The sequence below is a fragment of the Papio anubis genome, chromosome 19 (genome assembly GCF_008728515.1).
Source record: "Papio anubis isolate 15944 chromosome 19, Panubis1.0, whole genome shotgun sequence".
Lineage (NCBI taxonomy): Eukaryota > Metazoa > Chordata > Mammalia > Primates > Cercopithecidae > Papio > Papio anubis.
The window spans coordinates 25,605,201-25,627,377 of record NC_044994.1 but is presented as its reverse complement, the minus strand read 5'-3'; the positions used below and the strand labels follow the sequence as shown (position 1 = coordinate 25,627,377).

General features: G+C 37.1%; 1 protein-coding gene across 4 annotated transcripts in view; it reads right to left on the bottom strand.

Annotated features, from left to right (window-relative positions):
- Positions 1 to 21,850, bottom strand: part of ASXL3 (ASXL transcriptional regulator 3) — a 173,782-nt gene extending 151,932 nt beyond the window's left edge. For 2 of the 4 annotated variants that reach the window (XM_009192582.3, XM_017951656.3), the window contains exon 1: positions 21,668 to 21,850. In XM_009192582.3, the coding sequence (XP_009190846.1) occupies positions 21,668 to 21,721 (54 nt within the window). In that variant the 5' untranslated portion in view covers positions 21,722 to 21,850. The remainder of the gene's footprint in view (positions 1 to 21,667) is intronic. The other 2 variants (XM_009192585.3, XM_009192587.3) reach the window with 2 other exon arrangements.
- Positions 21,851 to 22,177: the final 327 nt, after the last annotated feature.

Here is a 22,177-nt window from a genome sequence, read left to right as displayed (position 1 = left end):
TTGCCACATGTTTTCAAACACTATTCAGGCCAAGTCTCCCTTTGTTTCCAGACTAACAGATCCCTAAGTTTCTTCATCAATCTTCATGTAAAATAATTTGCAGACACAATCACCCAAATCATCCTTCTCTGAACATTCTTGAGTTTTCCAGTGTCACTTTTAAAACACATTTAAGAATTATACTCATTTAAATAAATGAGCTAAAAAACTGATAAATATTTTAACTGTAGCTTGATCCAAATACAATATGGGGAAATCATTTTTTTCTATCTGCAAGAACTACATTCACCTAATATGACACATGCTCTTTTCCAGCAGCCACCTCACATTGTCACTCAACTAAAAGTTCTAGATCTTTCAATATTTGCTTCTGAAATTGCACCCACAGCTCTGTAGTGTGTTTTCCAAACCTGCCAGACATAAGCATATATTTGTTTTAATACACTAGTGTTTGTTTAAATCCAGTAGTTTAGGCTCGAAATCCTATTAGTGCCAAACAGTTGATTATTGAAAGCGACAGTTAAACTCATCCCAGAAACGTCCTCCACTGGATTTCTACATGCCCCCAAAAAACTTGCTGCATAAAAGGACACTGTGATCTCAAGTGAATTTTATCTTTTTAGTTACACATTATTTTCTCAAGCTTACACAGTTCTTTTGTAACCCCCATTGTTTTCCATTGCTTTGTTTAGCTCTGTCATGAATAACTTGGAGGAATACATCAAAATCATGCTTGTCAAATAGGTGGCCAAAAAAATAAGGAGAACTGAGCAATTGGAAAACAAACTGTTATGGCTGCCATTAGGATCTCCTTTCAGACTGATACTGATTACTCAATCTATACACTTTATCTATACATGTTCAATCCAAAACAAATTCATTTAATTATACTATCACCCAGTTTATAAATGTCCATCACTTCTAAACGAGTTTTACAATAAATAGACTTACATCAAATGACTGGCTAAAATTTAGCTCTAATATGTGCATCTTCCTGATGTATAAGTCTAATAATCCTATCAAAACTAAATTAATTTAGTTTGACATGAATTAACTTAGAGAATCCATAATGCCTTGCAGGGATATGATCATCCGCTTCTATATGCTCACAGTCATCTCTTCAACAATGTATTTTATTGAAGGTTGAGGTGAAGCTCAATAGTCTATAATTAAAAAGTTTACCCTTTTTAAAAATGCAGTTATTCTGCATTAAGCATTATTCTAACATGCATATGAGCTCATTTAATACTTTTAACAACCCTCTCACATAAGGCCTATTGTCCCCCTCATTTTATAGATTATAGATGAATTAATGAAGATACGCAGGAGTTAATTTAATTTGCCCAGTGTTACACAGCTAGAAAGTGGGAGAATGAAGATCCGAACCCAGGCCTTTGGACAACTGCTCTCCTGTTCTTTGTGATTATTCCCATGGTTATCCACAACACTTCCTGGTCATACCTGCAGATTCTTTCAGTGTCTTGTCATCGAGGCTCATACGTCATCATTTCTTATCCCATATAACTTCTCTCGTAACTTTTCTTATCACATCTCCTTGAAAGAAACTTGCACTAGTTTAAAAGAGACTAATCCAGCAAAATGTTTCAAAAATGAGAAATCATGCCCGACGATAGTTACTGTGACTTTGATCTTGAACATTGTCCCAATTTTATGGCAGTTAAAACGTAGGGGCAGACATTAGTTAACTCTCATTAGCTGAATGAAAGAAACATGAGTTTGTCAGATCAGATAAATGTTTTCTCATTTCTAAACTAAGAGAAGTGTCTCACATAGACATTTTTATACAGAAGCACTGGGGGGCGATGGACAACATTTACAAGGAGGGTTAAGTAAAAGCAAACATAGGACACATGGTGTTTTGTTATAGAACCTCCCATAAAAATCTAAACATAAGACAAAAATATAAATGAGAACATCAGATGAAACAATTAAAGTAGACAATCTTCCCAAGATCTAATATGATTAAATCAAGATTATATACTCTAACAATTTGGGGTTTATTTATATTTTACTACTAGTAATATAGATAGATATATAATAACTCTGAAAACTATTTGTAGATGCAGGATTAATACAATATTATGAAAATTAATGTGCTTAGTGTATACTTTTGCCTACATATGAATACTAAACCCCTGTCCTTATGGAAACAGACAACAGGGATACCCAGCATTCCCTGCAGGATAACATGAAAAGCAGCAATCAGTCAAGACCCTAAAGTTTTAAATCTTGGGAATCCTTATAAGATGCTGGTGTTAATAAGAGCAGCTAATGCATAATGCTAGAAAGCATTCAAAATAAGCTAGGCATTTTTCTAAGAACTTGACTTACATTAAGACATTTAATTTCACAGTCACCCAATTAGGCAGATTTGTTTTCTGTTTGTTTGTTTGTTTTTTGTTTTCCTTTTTGTTTTGTAGATGAGAGAACTGAGACACCAACACATTAATTCACTTTTAATTCACTTATATCAGGTTATTCCCAGGTAAGAAGCAGAACTGGGATTCAAATCCATGCCTCCTTGTCCAAGTGTTTCACCATCACAATATACTGTCTTGAATCAAATGGTAAAAGCTCACTTGGAGAATAATTTAACAGTATTATTAAAATGTAAAAGGCAGGCACTCTCACTTACTGAACCTCATCTACTTTTAGGTATTTTTCTTACAAAAATCCACAGCCTATCTTGCATATACAATGAAGCACTATATGAGATTATGACTCCAAAATAATGAGACATAGTCTAAGAGGCAGCTGGTTAAATAAATGAGAGTACATACATACCATAAAATAATAGAAAGAATAAGGTAAGGAACAAGAAAATATGTAATGACATGGGAGGATGTCCATGAGAAAGTGGTAAGTAAAAATAAACATGTTGAAGAACAATATATAGAGAGGATGCATATATTCCAGTGTCTGTGGTATACATATACATGTTCCCATAAAGTCCCACACACATCCCCACCATATAAAAACATTAGCGTTAACAATTGTAACCCTGGAGACTCTACATATTATGTAATTTATATGACTTATGCATGTATTATATAAGTTATATAGTTGTTAACAGCTGATTTAAAAGTCAGCTCAAGGCTAGGCGCAGTGGCTCATGTCTTTAATCCCAGCACACTGGGAGGCCAAGGCGGGCGGACTGCTTGAGCTCAGGAGTTCAAGACCAGCCTGGTCAACATGGTGAAACCCTGGTCTCTACAAAAAATACAGAAGGTAGCCAGGTGTGGTGGCACGTGCTCAAGTCCCAGCTACTTGGGAGGCTAAGGTGGAAGGATCTCTTCAGTCTGAGAGGTGGAGATTGCAGTGAGTCAAGATCATGCCACTGCACTCCAGCCTGGGTGACAGAGCCAGACGCTGTCTCAAAATGAACAAATGAATGAATGAATGAATAAACGAATGAATGAATGAATGAAATAGAGAATGAAGGTCAGCTCAAAAACAAAACAAATATGAATACTCAACCAACAACAGAAACAGTTACGTGCCTTATACTGTAATTACAGTGAAGAAAATAAAATACAGGAAGACTGAAATTATTCCAAAGCAAACATTACTCATCATTCAATCTGAGTCAGAAAAATTATTCAATGTTATTCCCACAAACTAGTCTGAAATGACACAGCATTCAGATGTATCTGCCAGAAGAAATTAGTTGTAAAATATATCTTTAGATAATCGTATAAAATGACTTTGTTATGTGAAATTATTTGATTCTGTCCACTTAAATGTTGAAGAATGACAATGATGTTTATTTTGTCACAGTTAACAGTAATTATTTTCTCCTGACTATTGATGGACAACAGCACCACCACCTCAATAATCCATTCATTTAACAAATACTCACCAAGCACACACATACACAAAATGAAATACAATAAAATTTGCCATTACCATCGCTAGAGACACTTATTCTCTGGCTTACTACAGCGGGGGAAGGGAGAGTGGCAAGCATCTAATTTACTTAGAAATAGATTTAAAATGAAAGGAAGGAACTAAACTATATGTCTTCTTTCATATTCATTCAAAATGCTCATCTACTCTACATAGAAATGACCCCTGCTTACTCTGTTTCTAGTAGTGGTATTATAATTCAGATTCCATGGAATTGTTATCATCTTGATATGTGTTTGCTGCTATATTTCTAGTAACTAGCACGTGGTAGGTGTGTAACACTTGCCTAACGAAAAAAAAAGGAGACAAGAAAGAATTGATGTACTCAGCTTATTGTTGTCTGTGCACAATTCCCTACTTCCTTCTTCCGAAGAATGCCCTTTCTCATTTTGGTTTCAATGGAAGCTGTTATATTGCTGACAGTTCACATATTCCTGTCATATTCCTTCAGGAATAAGCAACTCTTGAAGAGCTGCCTATTAAAGATGGGAAGGAGGGATGGCTGGAGTTGGGGACACAAAGAGAGCCAATCATTAATCTTCTCCAGGATGTACAACCCTAAAACTCAAGAAAACACATCTTGATTACTTTTTGGTAAGGATACCATGTGAGGAGAGCCTGCAATTTGCTGGAAGCTATGTTCGTAGGCATGTGAGCCAGGCTCAGAAAATAAGCATACTGTGCAGAGAGAGGATGGGAGAGTCCTAGCTACTTTCATTCTTACTTTCCAAGTATTACCTAGAATCTCCCACTTTGCCGCAATGGCTTATAACTTATGAGTCTTCCAATAAATTCTCCTTTTCATTAAATTGGTTAGATGACCAAAGGTTCATAACCAATGTGCTCATTATACTAATTATTGAGCCCATAGTTGATTCCTTCCATAGGATATTTTTAAAAGATACAGGACATACAACAAATGCTTTTAAGTCAGATGCTAACTTATCCGCTTCCTTTAGATTAATAAAACCATAGCAATTCCTAAAACCTCATCACTGGCAACGCAAATTCTTAATAAACAAAAATTCTGAGAAGCGGGTTGTAGTTCTTTGTTAAATATGTACTTGATCCATCCAGAAGTAATATCTAAAAAATTAAACATTTTACAACAGTGGGAGTCCATGGGCAAAGTTATAAATAATTCTAGTGGTAAAAGTTCTTTACCTAGAACTTTGATGAGTAATAGGTGAAGAAATTCCTGATTCCAAGCCTTCAAAAACAGGACTAACATTTTAAAAATATGAAGCAGGTGTCCTAAGAGTTTAGATTTTAGACCACAGGCTTTCTACAGACCAGTAGACTTAAGCAAAATGTGTGTTCCTGTTTCCAATTTGAGTCATGCATAAATATTTACCATAATGGTTTATACCACAAACCGAGTCAAAGAACTCCCACCCTGATTTACTATACTCAATTATGATATAATTAAAATATCTGCATCAAGATTTGTGCTAAATAGGTCAGGCATGGTGGTTCATGCCTGTAATCCCAGCACTTTGGGAGGCCAAGATGGAAGATCACTTGAAGTCAGGAGTTTGAGAGACCGGCCTGGTCAACATAGTGAGACCCCATATATATATATATATATATTTTTTTAAGATTTATGTTAAATGAATTCAGGGCAAATATTTCTACATGCTTCTTGATGTACTACCTACCTTAATATGAGCCAAGTTTTCCAACCCTCCCCAGTTTACAAACCCTCATTTCTGGTCTTCTTAAACTATGTGCTAGAGGAATTAAGGTATATTTATAAGCAAGCAGGACTGGTTTCAATCAGCCAGCATTTGTTGGTATGAAATAGGGGTTGGATCTCTTTGAGAAGTCAATGGAGTATTAAAACTTGCCTTTGCCAACAAAAGATTCTGCATGAAATCAGATAGTCCCTGTTGCTTCCTAGCCTTCCTTAGTCCTGATTTTACAAGCTGAGTTCTGCTTACAACCAGGCTGGGAGCTCATTATACTATAATATCACATTCATTTTGATGACAGAAGGAAGAAAAATTATTAACTCTGATGTGATCAAAACAATCATCCCTTTGAAAAAAGAAATACAAAGTAAGAGTTACCTATTAGCCAACTCTAAATCAAGTCTTGCTTAGATTTTTTCCCAGAGGTTGCCATTCAGCATTATTAAATTTTGCCTAAAGATAAATTAGGCCAGATGTTGTTCTCTTATATTCGCTCAGCTACAGACAGTAGGATTTAGGCTCACAAGGAATCCGTCTCCTCAATGTAAGTTATCTATAGAAAAAGTTTTGAGAGCGCTGTTAATTACGCTTGCATTCAGGTTTAAAAGATAACTATGCCTGCCATCAGGTATGGAGGACACATAATAATACAAACATCTGGATAATCTGTAGGTGTTCCAGTCATAGGGGATATAAATGTAAAATACATCAGCTCCATATTATGGGAAATTAAAACAAAAATATGCGAGATTTAGTTTTGTGACCTTAGCAATTCAGAAATAGCCTCACCTATAATAATATTTCAGTGGCTGCATACCCATATAAAGGCTGAAATTTTTAAAGATAAAGGAATTTGCTGTGAAAATCAATGCCTCCTGCAGATAAATTATGCCATAAACAAAATTACGATTTAGTATGTAAGGGACTGTGTATTTACAACTTAATCCCTGTTTGTGAGAAGGACTGGGGAAAACCTCCTGGTTTTGAGGTTTTAGTTTACAGCATGAAACAGATATGGCTGAATATCAGTAAGTTGAAGGATTGAACAAACATCATTCGTCTGGTTTAAGATGCATGTGGTCAACACATTCCTTGTGGTATGAAAGTCTGCAGGCTTTCAAGACCAGTTTTCTTCATTTTTCCCCCCTTTTCCTACATGAAGGGGTTGGGCTCAATGGGGAGTCTGTGAGCTGCCAGGAGTTTCTGTATGGGATATCTAGGGAAGAGTGGAAACTGGTGGGAAACAGCCCGAGGGTAACTGAGCCCTCAATGGATGGGAAACATAGACTGGAATCTCTGAGACAGACAGGCTGGGAAATATAATCTGCTGGTGGGGGTACTTCTCTCCCAGCACTCCCCTAGGTCAAAAAAAAAAAAAAAAAAAAAAAAAGTGGCATAGGGGGATAAAGAAAAGAAAAGAAAGGAAGAAAGAAAGAAGTATTGTTACAGTGTCTGCTTTCCCCTTCTCAGTGGTGTGGAAATCTGGCCATACCTTTTCAATGAAACACAATTTGTCTCAACTTGGGAACTTAAACTCATTTAAAATGTCCAGGTGCCCTTTCTCTATCTTTTCAACAATCTTGGAATTCAATTCCTTATTAACCATGATTGTTCTACTCTCTCCGGTTAGAAAACTTTCCTCCTCAGTAGACAAATGGGAGGAAAGACAGTTATTTTATAAGGCAAAAATATAAACAAGATTATCTTAAGACAGAATACAAAAAGATTTCCCTTGTAATGAAAAATTTTTTTACTGGTTTTACAAGTTTAAAATAACAAAACATAAATACTGGAAAGGAAGATTTTACAAATCAATTTAATGTAATGGAGAAGGAAAAAAAAACAAAGGGACTTAACTTTGTTTTCCTAACAGATCTCTGAAGCATGTAATTATATATTTTAGTGCCTCATAAACAAAAGTAAAGGGTGGCCTGGAATAAAAACACCTGTTTTTCTTATAAAGATTGACTCTGTCAGGATAGGCAGAGATACGCAACAGTAAAAATCAACCCCAAAATCTCAGCAGAGTGAAACAAATGCTTATTTCTCACTGACATCTACATTTCCAGCCAAGAACCAAGTTAACTGAAATTCCATCTTGTCACCAGCTTCTGTGATCAATACAACCAGAAAAGCAATGAAGTGAATAAAATACTGACCCGTAAAAGCTGCAAGTCAGAGGTAACAAAACAAAAATGGTTATGCCTAATTCAAGGCAGCAAAGAACTATGATGCCACCACATGTCCCCTAAGGAGGAAAAATGAAAAAAACTGTCATCAATCTAATGCTTATAAGGTAATATCTACTTGCTCACGTATTAAAGACAGAGAAAGATTTTTATTTCAATAACTTAAAATACCTTTTTTCCGTTGTGGATTCTATTTAATATAAACATGTACAAACACACATGAAAAAACTTCAAACACTGTTTTATTAACGTCCCATTATTTGTTTCCCCATTACCCATTTCTCTAGATGATACCTTTCATGTGCTTAGATTTGCTTTTGAACTGAAGCAAATGAACTGCCTACCACTAGCACCTAGCACCAAGAAGATAAAAGATAAAATTTCATACAAAGATAGGAGAGGGCAGACTCCCCGGATTAAGGGCTTCATTCTCCACTAAAGCTTTTAACCAATGGAAAAATGCATTTAACTTTCATGAGTGCATTTCCTACTACGAAGCTGAGCTCAGAAAACAGTGAATTCCAAAAAAAAAATAAGTAGTGTCGCCTGTAATCCCAGCACTTTGGGAGGCTGAGGCAGGCGGACAACGAGATCAGGAGATCGAGACCATCCTGGCTAACACAGTGAAACCCCGTCTCTACTAAAAATACAAAAAATTAGCCAGGCGAGGTGGCAGGTACCTGTTGCTTGAGCTACTCAGGAGGCTGAGGCAGGAGAATGACGTGAACCCAGTAGGTGGAGCTTGCAGTGAGCCAAGATCCTGCCACTGCACTCCAGTCTGGGTGACATAGCCAGACTCTGTCTCAAAAAAAAAACAAAAAAAGTGTCATTAGAAGATTGAAAGGAAATGCAATATCTAGATTTATGCATTCATTTTTTTTTTCCTGCTGACAGACCATCTATTCCTATTTAGTTACTGGAACGTGGTGTGTAAACAGAGCATTAGCAAAAAATGACAAAGAAATAAAAATTGGAGAAAGGATGAGAATAGGAGATAATATTTTTGTTTACATTCAACAGCATGTTTCTTTTTCGCATTCTCTCATTAAAGATCCTGGTGGATCCAGACTAAATGTGTTTTCTCTTTAAATAGTAGCAACTCTGCCCAGGACTGAGCATGAAAAACATCAATTCTCAGAACCATCCACTTTCCAAGCTGAAAAAGTAGAGATAAATTTCCACAAAGCTAAGTAAAATGTGTTATAAAGAGGTAGAAGGAGAGAAAAAAAATTTTCTGAAACACTACATTTGATTCACTTGGGCTCTAGGGAAGGAGAAATGTCAAATGAATAAACAGAAAATGGCAGCAATAAGACTGATGTCCACAAATTTCTACATGAAATAAGGAATCATTATCTGATGCTGACCTAATCTCAATATTCAGAAAATGAGTGAGGATTCATTCAATGGAGAAGAAACATTTGTTCTCTTTGGTAAGTTAATATCATCTAAGGATTATGATCAATAAAGGTTCTTCTTGGGCATTTTAGATAGTGAATGAAAATATTTACTTGCATCCAGAAAGTACCTGGAAGCTCCACGAAGAAATGTATATTTTAGTGTGTTAAGATCTAAATAGTACTTGGATTCTAAATTGTGTCAAACTATATTATAAATATTATATATAGACTATTCCTATATAACCATAAAGACACTTGTCTGTGGGGGAAAATAGAACAGAAATCATTCATGGTAACTTCTAGCCTCTAAATCAGGAAAGTAGGCTTCAGTAGAAACAGACCAAAGAGATATTTAGGTTCTTTATAATGGCTGCCTGAGCTTTAACATATATTTAGCATAAAACAAATATCATAAAAATAATACCAGAAGTAATGAACGAAGAGTACCTACATTAGAACACTTAAGGTCTAAAGTCAGGCAAACCTAGATTAGAATCATTCATCCACAACTTACAAGCTAAGCAAGTTAATTCACCATCTATACAGCAAAAGCAATGTCATTTATAATTTGTTTTTCCAGCATACTTTCCATCTGCCTTTTATTGGTTCTTTTGTGTAATTTTTGTCTTCTCTATGTGATCCTTATATAGCAATCAATCATGATACCTGATCTTGGCCATTGCTGTTGGTGCAGGAATGGGCATATCAGCCAAGCAAGGATAAAGTAAAATCTTCTTTGGGATTGGCATTTAAAAAATAAGAGAGAGATATGGGCTTGGGAGAGGAAAAGAGACTGAGATTGTCTTTAGGCTGTCCTGGTTAAGGTTTGACAACATACGTAGGTGGTGCCAGTGGCCATCTTATCTTGTCCAATACCTGAATAGAATCCTGCCTACACCATGAAGCCAAGAAAAAAACAAAGCCAAAAAAAAAAAAAAAACCATAGAAAGCAAATACCTTGATGACATTCTCTAAGTCCCTACATCACCTAGAACTGAAGTTCATTCCTGGATTTCTCCATTATGTGAGCCTTTTTCCTTAAACTAATTTGAGTTAAATTTGTTCCACTTGTAACTGGGAGAAACTCAACTAACACACACTCTAAATCTCAATTTCTTCATTTGAAAAATGTGAATAATATTATAAAATGTCTCCTAGGTTTACTCATAGGATTAAGCAATATAATGCATATAACAAGTTTAGTTCAGCATCAAGCACATAAGTACCCAATCATTACTAGTTCTTATTGCTATTATTAATTCATGATAAAGGTATTACTGTCCTTTAGTAAAAATGTTATTATGATTGATATACTAAGGTTATTCCATCATATAGAATTCCTATACTCTTAAAAGGAGGCTACAACACTAAGTTTAAGAATAGTTTACTAGCACGTATAAAGGAGATTATTTACTTTGCAAACATTTCCAATCTGTGTTGTAATCAATGTACTAGAAAACAGTTATCTTGATTTGAAAGTCAGAGCAAGCCTTTTTTCTCTCACTATATCCTGTTCTTTTCTCTTACTGTACCCTAACTTTCTTCAATCACCCCTTCAGAGTAATACCATCTATTTCCTACAGTACTTAGACTCAAAGCGGGTACCATGAACCAGTTTCACTTTTAAATAAGTGATTGTAAATGCAAAAAGAATCATTCTCAGTGGAGGCAACTCTAGAGTCAGTGAAACTAATTACAAAGTTGTTGCAGGAACTTCGCAAGATGGAAGCTACCAGATACTAACATTAACTGGCATCTTTAACGTCAGACACAAAACTACACTACACACATTATCTTATTTAAATACTCCAACTACTCTTTAAGGTAGATATTATTATTACTTTATTACACAATGAAAATAAAATTGAGAGATGTTATGTAACTTTCTCAAGGTCAAACACATAGTAAGTGGCAGAATTTGGACTCAAACTCAAATCTGCCTGACTCTTAGGACCATCATTAATCTACACTGTCTCCACAACCCATATACAGCCTGAATTAAGGTAAATGACAGTGGAAATGGATATATAAGTGTAGTATTTAAAAACAAGGATCTGACTTCAGAGTAGAAGCAAAAAGATGAAGGTGGCAGAAGTCTGTGATTTACTGGGTATAAAAAAAACATAATAAGGTATAACACTGACAAGAGGGTTTGTGGCTTGAACAAATGTAGAAATGGTGGTGGCTTTACTGGGAAATGAAAGACAGGAGGAGAAAACTTGATGGGAGTGGGAAAGGGATAAGGCATTCAGCCTTAATTTTGTGGACTTTATTGTTGCTATGAAAATTCGAATGGAGATATTTCACTACAGGAGTTGAAGGGGCCATATATACTTTCTCATCGCTCTCTAGCAGCTAAGGTACAGACATGGGACCTAGAGTCCGCCAATTTGATTCTCCTCAATGTGTATTTTAATATTCAACATGGGATGCAAAGACAGCAAATTATGAGACTATTCATGACATATGGGGAACACTGGCAGTGTCTCATGCAATAAGCATGGAGTCATGGTGGTGATTATTATTGATGGTATTAGTGCCCACAGCAATATTCCAACTAGACTATTCTTGAAGCATGACCTTGTCTGTGTGTTTTTACTGCCCAGCCTCTAGTGATCCCTATTTGTCAGGCCTCATTCTCCAGATCCTTTTTGATTATATGATATACTTTATGACCTCCAAAAAAACAAAACAAAACAAAAAACCTGCTCCTTTTCTACTCAAATTAGGAGGAGTTGTGTTCTGTTGCTTGCAATCCACAATTCTGAATAATAAAACCAATACATTCATCACTGTATCATGTACAGAATTAAGGGAGTCCTTTCCCCATTGTTCTTGCATCATCCCCAACCCATAAGCTAGATAACAATTTGCTAGATAGTAAGGGGAATCTTAAAATACTTCAAATAATTCATAGACTGACAGTGACAAAATGCAATCAATAAGTTATATACCACAGCATGATCCACATTTTAAAGCAAATATATATATACACACACATAGACACTAAGTAGAATAAAGGCAAGTCCACCCATAAACATTAAGACAGAGTAATAAAACTGTACAACTTCAAAAATAAGAGAACCTGTAGCAACTATCAGATACAGAATGTATATTATACCTCTTTAAGAATAACAATTTAACTCACAGTAGAGCAGACATCACATCCATTGATGCATGAACATGACAAATGAACATTTCCAAAGTACTAAGGATAAAAAATTATCAGCCAACTTTTATAACTAGCTAAATTATCATTCAAAGGTGGGGGTAACATGAGATCTTTTTGTTTTTTCCTACTAAGTTTCTCCTTTTATTTTTTTAATTGTAATCCACAAATTCAGGGGATAATGCTTCAAAAGGGTGGCTTTTAATTACTTTTGTACCCAATCTTGACTGTATTCAGATTCAATATTTTGAGGATAGGAAGGATTTCAGGAGAGAGGAAGAATGACAGGGAGAGGATATGTGACCATCTACTCATCCTTTTATTTTCTAATTTTTATAACTTCATGTGAGTCTGTATCTCAAAGTTAAAAAGTTTAATAAAAAATATTTTTAAAGGTGAATGCAAAACAAAAACATTTCACCACACAAAAACTAAGAATGTTTGCTACCCAAAGACTTTCACATAAAAATTATAAAGCTGTTAAAAGCAATTTAGAAAGAGGGAGTGTGATATAAGAAAGTTGAACATAGAAGTTGATTAAATAAGCTGATAAATGTAATCAATTAACTAGTGTTAAAAATAACTAATTTGATGTGTTTTAAAAGAATAGAACATAAATCTAAGTCTGTAGAAATTGCTACAAGATGGGAGGGGTGGTGTGGTGTATAATAAATAAAACATGCTAAATTCTGTATATTATTAGAAAATGCAATGATTTATCACTTTAAAACAGTGTTGTCATTACTGAAAAGGGCTTCTTATGGCCTCAGGTACTTTCAGTTAAAGGTAATCACAAACGTTTTAAACAGGAATGACTCGGTAAGATTATAACTGTTCTTAAAAAATAACTACAGCTTCAGTAAGTAAGATTTGGAAAAGAGACCAGAGACACAACTATTTGGAAGGTCAGAACTAAGTAAGATGTAGTGAATGAAAAGAGGAGGAGTTATATGTGAGCTATATTCAGAAGACAGAATCTACTACTTTCTCTGGACACCATGTGCTTAGGAACACATAGATAACCCCCTAATAGACAGGAATGCTGTCACATTCTTCTTTGCCCAACGCATGACACAATTGTTGAAAGTATCCAATAAATGTTTAAATGAACTGGATAAATTTCATTTGAAATATCTACAATACATGAAGATAGACAAAAGAAATTATTAACAAAATCCTAAAATTCAGGGGAAAGATCAGGGCTGACATCCTCATCAGAGGAGACTTGCCATTGGGCTAGGCAAGCTGACCAAGGGTGTGGGGCAAAGAGGAGGGGGAGGAGACATCCTGAAATATACCAACACTCAAGGGGCAACTGAGAGAAGGGGACACTCAAGTGAGCAGGAAAGAGTTAAAAGTGATGGAAAGAGAGCAATGAAACCATCAAGAAAACCATCAAGAAATCTGATTTTTAAAAATTAATTAAATTTCTAAGATTTACAAATGAGAGGGACAAGAAATGAAAAGAAAAATATTACAACAATTTCTAATTGCAAGGTTTTGAAGACATAATACATTTTTTTAAAAAAGAAGGCAATTTATTATATATACTTGTGAAAATAAGGGTTTATTTGTTGTGTGGACATTTGGGGTGGTGGTGGGAGTGGAGGGTCACAGAGTCCTGATGTTCCAGGCAGTGACTTAGTTCTGTGGCTATGTCAACAAGGATTTGATGCATGTGCAGATTACATATGTAGTAATTTATTTTTGACGTTAAAAAAATGAAGAATAAACAACAGCCTCACTGTATCATGACTCTATGACTGAGCTGGAAAACAAACCCAAAGATCCAATTTCAATTTCTAGTTCCTGAAAATTATTAAAATAGGTTCTAATACATTATGGTTAATAGTATCTTAGAAATGTCATTCACCTTCTGAATAAAGGATGGTCCATCCTGTTCCCTTCTATAAGTCATAAATAATTACGATGATTGACTTTTATTTTTTAAATAAACAGATGCATGAGGAAAAATGGAATACACGTACCTGCCAAAAATACCAATTGTGCAATTGTTTTAAAAAATCATAATCTAGTTTTCTCTGGACTAATTTACGCTACAGATATGCAAAATAAAGCAATGATAAATAATTGTATCATAAATTATACATGTATATATTTAGGAAAATCTTACAATTCCTAAGCCTGTCCACTGAGTCTAAATTGCACTGCCTTGGAGAATTCCTCAGATTCTAAAAGTTCCACCAAAGCTAAGGTCTTGGATGTCATTTAAGTTATATATTTCAGCTATTAAAGGCAATGTTCTGACAAGCCCTTTGGCGCTAACCCCAGGGCATAAATTTGCCTTAAAACTACAAAAGAATGTGTCAGAGGGCTATATGTCAATCAACCAGGAGAAGTGCCTATTCCCAATTTAGTGTTGTCAGTTGCTGACATTAAAACCAGCAACAGTTAATTGTTACTACTTCAAGTGGGAATACTGAGGGAAGAGGAGAGGTAGGTGTCTAAGTTCAGATTGATAAAGCTATTAATTGCTACCCCTTTATGTAGATTTGTTTAATAATGAAAACAATGTGGCTAATCATATAATGTTTCTATTTGTTCCACAAGGGCTCTTCAGGGAAAGTTTCCATCAGGGCTAGATTTTGGCAGCTACCAACTGTGCAGGGACAAAAGCAGAACAATCAAGGCACTCAGTGCTGGCAAATAGCTGAAAGTGGTTGTATACAGATGCCCCTCCTCCTGGCCCTATCAGGAAGGAGCCAGGATCTGCCACTGATGAACTTTAAAGGAAAAGTTCAAAATGTAAAGGAAGATAATAATTTCAAGCAGAATGTCAGAAGGAAAAGAGGGAAGGAAGGAGGGAGAGAGAGTGAGAGGAAGGGACTGAGGGAGGAGAATACATATGTAGGCAACCCGAAAGGCAGGGAATAAGTATGACATAGACTTGGGCCCTCCCTACGCTTCCATGCAACAGATCAATTAAATTCACATCAGTTTAAACACCCATATTGTTTTTTTTTAAATGAGAGGTTACATAGAAAATTATACATACGTACACACACAGAGACACACATACACACACACATACATACACACACACATATAAACATAAAATGTGTATATATGTGTATGTGTGTGCATGCACAGACACACATATATATATTGTCCCAGCCTTGCTTTTTACAGACAGGATGATGATATTGGGGATATCATTAAACCACTCTCAGAAACAGTTACTGGGATAGTCCTAGCTACTGACTAATCTCAACAGGGTATTTTAGGGAACAGAGTGCTCTAAGAAGTCTTACACAAATGTAATGTATATAATTTACTGATTTTTTTTTTCACTTTGCCTCATTTGGTAAAGGACATGAGACAGAATTAAATTGTATCATCTAATTTTGTTTTCAGACTCTTTAGTACCAAGTAATGAAAACACTCAGAAACACCCTCAGACCACTGGTGCACCCTCCATCACTGTACAAATGTATGTCGTAAGACTTATGACATAAGTGATATTCATTTTGTTTTGTGCTTCTTTGTGTGTGTGTGGGGGGGGGGGGAACGGGGAGTGAGTCTTTAATTCCCTTTCTATCACCACCTAACTACAACAGCCCCATAGTAAAACTCACTGAATATTAAAATGGCTTTAAATCCCTCCCCATCTAATCACAATTACATTTTCAATTCTATCCCAGTGCCTATGCCCCCAGGTCTTCTGGTATTTCTAGATCCCTCCACTCGTCACCCCTATCCTCTTGCCTGCACCTCACCTCTGTCCATGTCATTCTCTCTTCTTAGAATGCTCTCTCTTCACCTGTTTAAACTTACTCATATTTCAAGGCCAAACCAAGTTTAATCTAATCCATTGAGCATTCCACGATCACCACACACCACATAGCTTCTGCCTTCTGTAAATCTGTAAATGAGCACCTGCTTGATCATTCATGTGTCACCTACAGATGGTGTCAGCTCAGTCATCCTCCACTTTTTCTTGTTCCTCTACCAAACTTTATACTGCTTAAGGATATATCTTTTTATCCTCTACAGCATCTGAATCATATATGTAGGAGCCTGCAACGTGTTTAGGGGCTATATTTCACTTCTCCAATGCATTTCAGTGAAGTTTAAAAATCAATACATTATTAAATGTTGAATTCAATTCCTTTATCAGTTAACTTTTCTGTAGTGAAATTCCCTTCCAGGTACAACTCTACAAGTCTAAAAACCACAGTACACCTAGAAAATAGCCCATTTCTGGCATCTAAGAAATCATCTGTTACCCAGGAATTTGTCAAAAATAAAAATAAAAAATAGAAAAACTTAAGAAATAATCAATCCTTAAAATTCACTTTCATGTCAGCAGGAAACAAAAAATTAACAACCTAAACACCAGGTCGAAGTTCCCATTACTCATTCTTTCAAGTACATTTTTATTCAGCTTGAAACTCATATTCTTTCTAAATAGGCATAGAGATGATCGTTAAACTCTTTTTTATCTTTCAAACTGTAAAACAGAAATTTAGGTTCCATGTTTGAAAGAAGAGATGATGAAGTATAGATATAAAGAAATGATGCTATGTGCAGACCACAGAAAACAGCTGAATCAAACCCACTGAAATTTTAGTGATTAAAAATAAAACTACACTTGCAAAACTGTATTCGCCAGGTTCATGATCCAACTGCATTGTCAATTATGCTCTTGTGTACCTTTGGGGTGACCCAAATCACACGCCAAAATTTTTCAGCTCTTGAATGCCTGATTATAACCTAAAATCAAAATACCATTAACACAGTGAGAAAATGTCAATGGCAGTACACACCCTCTCCCCTATCACCATGCTTATCACTCCTGAAAAATTGTATTTATCTCTCAAATACAAAGACGAAAGGTAAGGCAACCAGTAAATTACACAATTACGAATTGCCTTTTAAAAATTTTAACAACTACCAATACCATTCAGCTTTATTTTATAGAAACCCTAACAGTTTATTTAGAATGTAAAGCATTATGCAAAACAATCTACACTGTGCAAAACATTCACATAGATTTGCTTTATTAATTAAACGAAATCTGTGTGAATGTTTTGCACAGTGTAGATTAATTTTTAACACAATATGATTCACCAAATTTTAATTGATTTAAAACCTTCAGTAACCCTGCTGTGTTGTAAAAGGTTATGTGCCTGTCTTCTTCCAACAATGAGGTGAATTTGTCATTAAAAATGTTTTACCCAAAGGTCACCTTGAACTACCAAGAAACACACACACACACACACACACACACACACAGAGAGAGAGAGAGAGAGAGAGAAACCAACCAACAAACTAATGTTCATTATCTGTGTGAATGTATCTAAACTACAAGTAAATGAATCAGCCATGTTACCAAGCACAAAGCTATTGAAATAGTTAAGATTTATTTTCAGGTGTCACTGAGACTAAACAAAGATTGTAAGGAATAAAACAAATAAAAGGAAACTCAGGGAACAAATTAATACATTAAACTATTATCTTAAAAGCAGCATTCCCTATAGAACAAAGTGATGAAGATATCAAAAAGCACTTCTCAAAGCAATATTTTTGCATGTCAAAAAAAGAATTAACCTAGAATAAATATATAAATAACAGTATGTTCTGTGTTAAGCCAGTAACAAAGAAACCCCTTAGTGCAGTAAAACAAAGTCCTGTCAAATCCCCATTTTTTACAAAGAAGCATGAAGATCGTTTCACAATGGTTTAAACTGTATTTATAGTAACAGAGTGAAGACTTGAGATAAAAGTCAAAAGGATTAAAGTCAAAGCCCCAGCTCGACATGAGTTATGATTTTGATTTTTATTCTTATTGTGGTCTACAAATATTAAGACAGAAGATACTTCCATGTGATTGTGGCATCCTCTGAGACTCTACAACCTTAGAAGAGCAGATAAAACAGATGAAAATGCATCTGGTTTGGGAGCCGACTCCATATTAAATGGCAATGCGCAAAGTAACAACTACAACTGCAGAAGGCTGTGGGGGAGGGGAGGAGGCTAAAGGCTGAAATTTCTGCAACTGATGCAGGGCAGAAGAAAAAAAGAAGGGGAAAAAAAGATGTGGTATTACTGTTGTAAAATGGCAGCCTGTTAATAATCACTGCATTCCTGAAACACAGGCAAATTATACCACCACTCCTTCTTTCATAGAGTAAGCAAGCCTAACCCATATAAGCATTACATACTTCTTTGAGGAAAATGATACAGCTTGATAGCTGCATCTATATCTAAAACAAAATCCCTAGAGTTGCCACTCAAGAGTTTACAAATTTGGAAACCATATACTTTTTCTCACAAAGAAAGAAAACAGAAATTCTGTTGTGAACTGGAAAGTCTTAGTTACAGTAGAAAGGAATATTCTCTTCCACATATATTTCTGTAAGTGAAGGCAAAGCTACATTTATACATAAGCTTTTGGTCATGGTTCAAAATATCTATTTTGCATTTCCTCTCCCCTGATGTCCTATCTTTCAAGAAAATCACACACATGCGCGCGCACATACACACACTCACTCCAGCAAGAGAGATATAACATATTCTGCATGAATTGGAAGATCATCATTCTTAATGTTAATTTCAGTACTCTCTCTTTAGTTCATTTATTGCAAAAACCACATATTGAGTTATATATTTCTATCCATCCTGAGTCTTTACTTTTAAAATCAGGCACCTCATTTAACATTTGATGAAGAAAAGGCTAAAAGTCCCTAACAACAACAGCAAAATCATCAGGAGCATTGTAAAATACAAAATGATAGTATCTATATCACAGAAATGCTTAAAATATCTTCTTTTAATTGAGTATAAAGAAATGCTATCAATTATAAAAGTAAAATTTATCATGCAAGTTTAGAAGAGAGTTCAAGTCCATACGCATTCATGTAATCATAAAGAGAAAATGAAAATTAACCAAATATTAATTTGGTTAATGGTGACCAGTTATCACCATTAACCAAATGGATCAATTTCCCCTTTCTTCACAAAATAATAATCAGATAAGTTACTTACATAAATCATAAATTTCTGAAAATGACATTTCCAGTACAATTCCTTGCAATTTTATTCAGTATTTGATTTTAACTGTCACATTTTGAACACATACACATTTATACAACTACCAGGGGAAAAATAACTTGAACCAAATTGAAAAATTACCATAACTACTAGTTCAATATGTCTGGTTAAAATAGAGACATCTGGTCTATCGTTCTTTTGTGTTGATGACTCCTAGTGTGTCTTTTCCCATCAATGAACTTTTCGAGAGGAAAACCCAACTTTTAACAAAAACCTGTGACTTAGAAATCTCTTTCAAATTCTATCAATACAGAAATATCATTATTAGATCAAATAAAACACAGTATCTTCAAGAACAGTAACATATACTGATTGAATACAAATGGCTAGCTTTAAATTCCATCAGAGTAATGTTATTTATTAAATAATTCTCTGCAGGCAGATATGGCTAATTCATGAATCATTATTTTTAAATATTTATAAATCAACTCATTGCTCACTTGCTTAAAATACACACTGAAGCTCTCTAATAGTACTTGATTGCCACTCCACGGAACCTGAATAATGCATTTGCAGAAGCCTTTTGCACATCCCCACACAATTCTGAATTAATGGCCGAGCAAACAATAAGTAATGTACTATGCTCCAGCAAAAACTCAGTGATAACATCAATCTGGCATCTACTTAACACTTACTGCTTACTTCTCACATTTTCTCGACAACTTAGTTTCCTCTTCCAGATGCAGTTCATTAAAGAATCACTATCACCTGCCCATTCATCCACAGAGTGAGAGATTTAGCGATTAACATAATCACAGATAAGGGGAGAAATAACACTACGAAATTAAGAGATTAAGTAAAGGGACCTGGGCACTCCAGCTACCAATAACTAGATTGCAATTAAAAAGGACTTTGTCACTTCTTCGCTGGGTAATAGGGCCAATTATCTAAAACCCTTTGCTAGAATCCAGATACATACCAGAGCAAGGCCCTTCAACCAAACTCAGATAATTACTTTTGACAAATGTTCTCCTTGAGCATAATGTAGTTACTCAAATGCTTTTCAAAATGACTACAGTTACAGTAAAACAATCTTTACAAAGTCAACCCAATAACACGTCCTGCTCCCCCCTCCCAAAACCCCCGCTGCACGCAGTCTGCTTTCTTTTGGCCAATTTATACCAGATAGTAAGTTGGTGAATAAATATTTAATTTATGCAGCCAAAACCCTGAAAGGCTTAGCTTCAAATGTAATGCCTGGCATTCCCGAGACACACTGTACAGAAATATCCTTTTGAAAAATCCTTTCACAGCTGTCCTTTAAAAGAAGAAGATAGGGAGAAAAAAGAAAGAAAGAAAAGAAAAACCCACACATATACATGCATCAAACCAAAGACGCCGACGCCCCTCTGCCAACCGGCATTTCTACAGAGACATTCTTTCGATGATTAAAACGTAAGCTCCGAAAGGTTAAAGAAAAGGAAAAGCAGCCAAGTAACACCGCCCAGGAAGCCAGCAGTAAAATACACCTAGCTGTACACTCTTAATAACCTCCCACTATAAATGACACTGACCCAACTTCACCAAACACACATACACACAGACACACACGCACAAATTGCACACACGTGCACAGAATGTACACACAAACATCGAGCAGAGCACAATACCTACAAACACAAACGAACTGGAACCACACAAAACATACACGTATCAGTGTGCACACATAATGCACACGACACGGCACACAGACACGCAACCACCTAGCCCACATGCACACGCCCCACAAGTCCGTATCGGACACACACCGTGCATGCACGTGTAAAATGTTTGAACTCACAAACGCCGAACATACACACAGACTGTGCACAGAGTTATTGATGAAATTCCGGGGGGTGGAGGGGCCGGGAGGGAGTGGTAATTGCCACACAAAGGTCTCCGGAGCGGCAGAGAGGGAAGTCTAGCGGCGCCGAGCGCTCGGAAATTCACCCGTGGAGAAGGCACAGCCGAGCCCCGAGAGCGAAGTACCGGGAGAAGTGTCCCGGGCGGTCCCGGACGCGGGGCTCCCGTAGATAATCGCTGCGCCCCTCCGCGCGCGCACGCACATACACAGGGGCCCCCGGGCGAGCCCACTCCCGCAGAATAACAAAGAGCAGGAGCCCGGCGAGCGGGCGGCGGCTCGGGCTGGAAGTGGCCGTCTCCGCCGCCGCGGAGCGGCGCGGGGCGAACTGCGGGGCCGGCGGGAGGCGCGGGCGGCGGGTGGGGGGCGGTACGTACCAGGCGGGCAGCCTCGGCCCAGGTGCGGTCCTTCTTCTTCCTCTTGTCTTTCATGTTTGCATCTCATTGATGGTTCTGATGATGACGTGGGGGATTCCACGGGGTGCTCGGGGTTCGGGCGCGGAGACAACGACCCAGTGACCCGGTGACCCGCACTCGCTCCGCGGGGGGAGGTGCGCGGGCGGCGGCGGCGGCGGCGGCGGCGGCGGTGGGAGGATGGAGCGAGGGGTGGGTGAGTGGCAGCGGCGGCGGCGGCGAAGCAGGCGGCGGCGGGCGGGCCGGGAGCGGGGCGGGCGGGGCGGGCGGGGCGGCGGCTGCGGCCTGGCAGGGCGGGCGGCGCCGGCCGGGCTCGCTCGTGCGGGGCTCGCGCTGCGCCACCGCCGCGGCCGCCGCGGTGACAGCTCCGGGGATGCTCCGCTCGGCCCCGCTCACAACAATACACTCTGACGTCACGGGGAATGGCGACGCGGCCGCACACTCGCCGCGCTCACACTCGCCGCGCTCACACTC